General features: G+C 54.2%; 1 protein-coding gene across 1 annotated transcript in view; it reads right to left on the bottom strand.

The window, feature by feature from the left end:
- Window positions 1-301: 301 nt before the first annotated feature.
- Window positions 302-2169, bottom strand: part of LOC309584093 (uncharacterized protein) — a gene marked incomplete at its 5' end in the record, with an annotated part of 34259 nt that continues 32391 nt past the window's right edge. The window contains one exon of the mRNA XM_082300011.1: window positions 302-2157. Within this exon, the coding sequence (XP_082156137.1) occupies window positions 1221-2157 (937 nt within the window). The 3' untranslated portion in view covers window positions 302-1220. The remainder of the gene's footprint in view (window positions 2158-2169) is intronic.

The following is a 2169-nucleotide window of genomic DNA, read 5'->3' as shown; positions in this document are numbered from 1 at the left end:
GTTCCCTGCTTGGCTGAGCGCTGCCTGAGGGCTGGGGCTGCAGCAAGGGGGGACACCCTCCTCCAGTGGGGATGTCCCGCAAACGGGGGACCCCCACAAGCCCCTCACAGCCCCTGGGGCTGGGCTGGCCCTGCCTGGATGCCGGGAGACACCAAAACCGCTCTGTCCCTGCCCTCTGCTACTGCACAGGGACAGTGATTTACCAAAATATGAATATCAATCTAATATCGATATCCACCTGAGATGGACAAAAACTGTCTAACAGTTTAAAGTTAGAAAGTGTGTATTTTATTTGGCGCCAGGCACTGCGTGGGATGGCTCCCTCAGACACAGGCCCCAGTACAAGCAAACATGATACCTTTTTTTTCCAAATATTATGAATATCCAAAATACAAATGCATATTCATAACATTAACACCTCCCATTCTCTGCTTCGTATGGAAATGAGCTTAAATATCATTAAGCATGCATAGTGTGTGATCTGAATTGAGTCAGTGGTCTTGAATTGGATCAGTGGTCCCAAAGAAGATGAAGTAACTCATCTTCCTCATTTTGACCTTTCTGCTTCTCTGAGTTTTAACAATTCTAATTACTTTAGTGACCTGTAAGTTTCCTCTTGCATGACTTTTGGATGGGCTCCCACAAAGAGAGGAAATTGGTAATTGTCTTTATTCTATACACCAACTTATCAATGTTTCTGCTCCTTATTCTAAGCACAGCTAAACAAACATGCAAATGACAGATCATCAGTTATTTGGTAATCAGTTACTAACATCTAAAACTCTATTTCATGTCCAGCTCTCCTAACTATTTTGATTAACCCTCACTGGGCCCAAGCCTACAGCTGAAATTTCAAGCCTATGACTAAAAGCTTTGTTTCCTCTAAATCTATGTTTCAACAGGAAATGCAAGGAAAGGCCCAGGAGCTGAGAAGGTCCAGGAGAGATCCCGCCCCGAGCACCGGCACGGGCACAACAGAGCCAGCCTGGGCACAGGGAGGGAATTTATTCCCAACCAAATCCCAGCAGCACAAGGAGAAGGCAAAGAAATCTCTCCACCACCTTCCCCCCACCCAGCGGGGATCACCCGGAACGGGGGTCACCAGGGCTCTGCCCAACGGGGCTCACTGGGGATCATCCAACGCCGATCCTCCCACGGGGGATGGAGCTGGAGCAGCGCACGAAGCTCTTCCCGCACTCGGGGCACTCGCAGGGCTTCCCTTAGCGGTGCCTCCGTCGGTGTTGGGTCAAGTGAGAGCTGCTGGAGAAGCTCTTCCCACACTGGGGACACTCGTAGGGCCTCTCCCCGGTGTGGATGCGCCGGTGGGTGATGAGGGTGGAGTTGTGTTTGAAGCCCTTCCCACAGTCGGGGCAGCGGAAGGGCCTCTCATCCGTGTGAATGCGCTGATGTTGGAGGAGGTGGGAGCTCCTCTGAAACCTCTTCCCACACTCAGAACACTCATAGGGCCTCTCCCCGGTGTGGGTGTGCTGGTGTGCCCTCAGGTCGGAGCTCCACCCAAAGCTCTTCCCACAATCCAAGCACTCATAGGGCCGTTCCCCGGTGTGGACCACCTGGTGCTGGATCAGCTCAGAGCTGCTGGTGAAGCTCTTCCCACATTCCCCACACTCGTAGGGCCTCTCCCCGGTATGGATGCGCTGGTGGGTGATGAGGGTGGAGTTATATTTGAAGCCCTTCCCACAGTCGGAGCAGCGGAAGGGCCTCTCATCCGTGTGAATGCGCTGATGTACGAGGAGGTGGGAGCTCCTCTGAAACCTCTTCCCACACTCAGAACACTCGTAGGGCCTCTCCCCAGTGTGGGTGCGCTGGTGCACCCTCAGGTCGGAGCTCTGTCCAAAGCTCTTCCCACACTGCAAGCACTCATAGGGCCGTTCCCTGGTGTGGACCACCTGGTGCCGGATCAGGTGGGAGATGCTGGAGAAGCCCTTCCCACATTCCCCACACTCACAGGGCCTCTCCCCAGTGTGGATCCTCTGGTGTGTCCTCAGATAGGAGCTGTAGCTGAAGCACTTCCCACATTCCAGGCACTTGTGGGGCTTCTCCCCACCCTGAGGCTTCTCCCCCAGCTCCGAGCTCCCCCTGGATCTCCGGCCGCCTTCCCGGCACAGGGGGGCTCTTTCCTCCTTGGATCTCTCTGGGCTGCGTTTGCAG

The sequence above is a fragment of the Coloeus monedula genome, assembly GCF_965178545.1.
Source record: "Coloeus monedula genome assembly, chromosome: 36".
NCBI lineage: Eukaryota > Metazoa > Chordata > Aves > Passeriformes > Corvidae > Coloeus > Coloeus monedula.
Note: the sequence above shows the minus strand (reverse complement) of the source record. Positions and strands in the feature narration are given on the sequence as shown.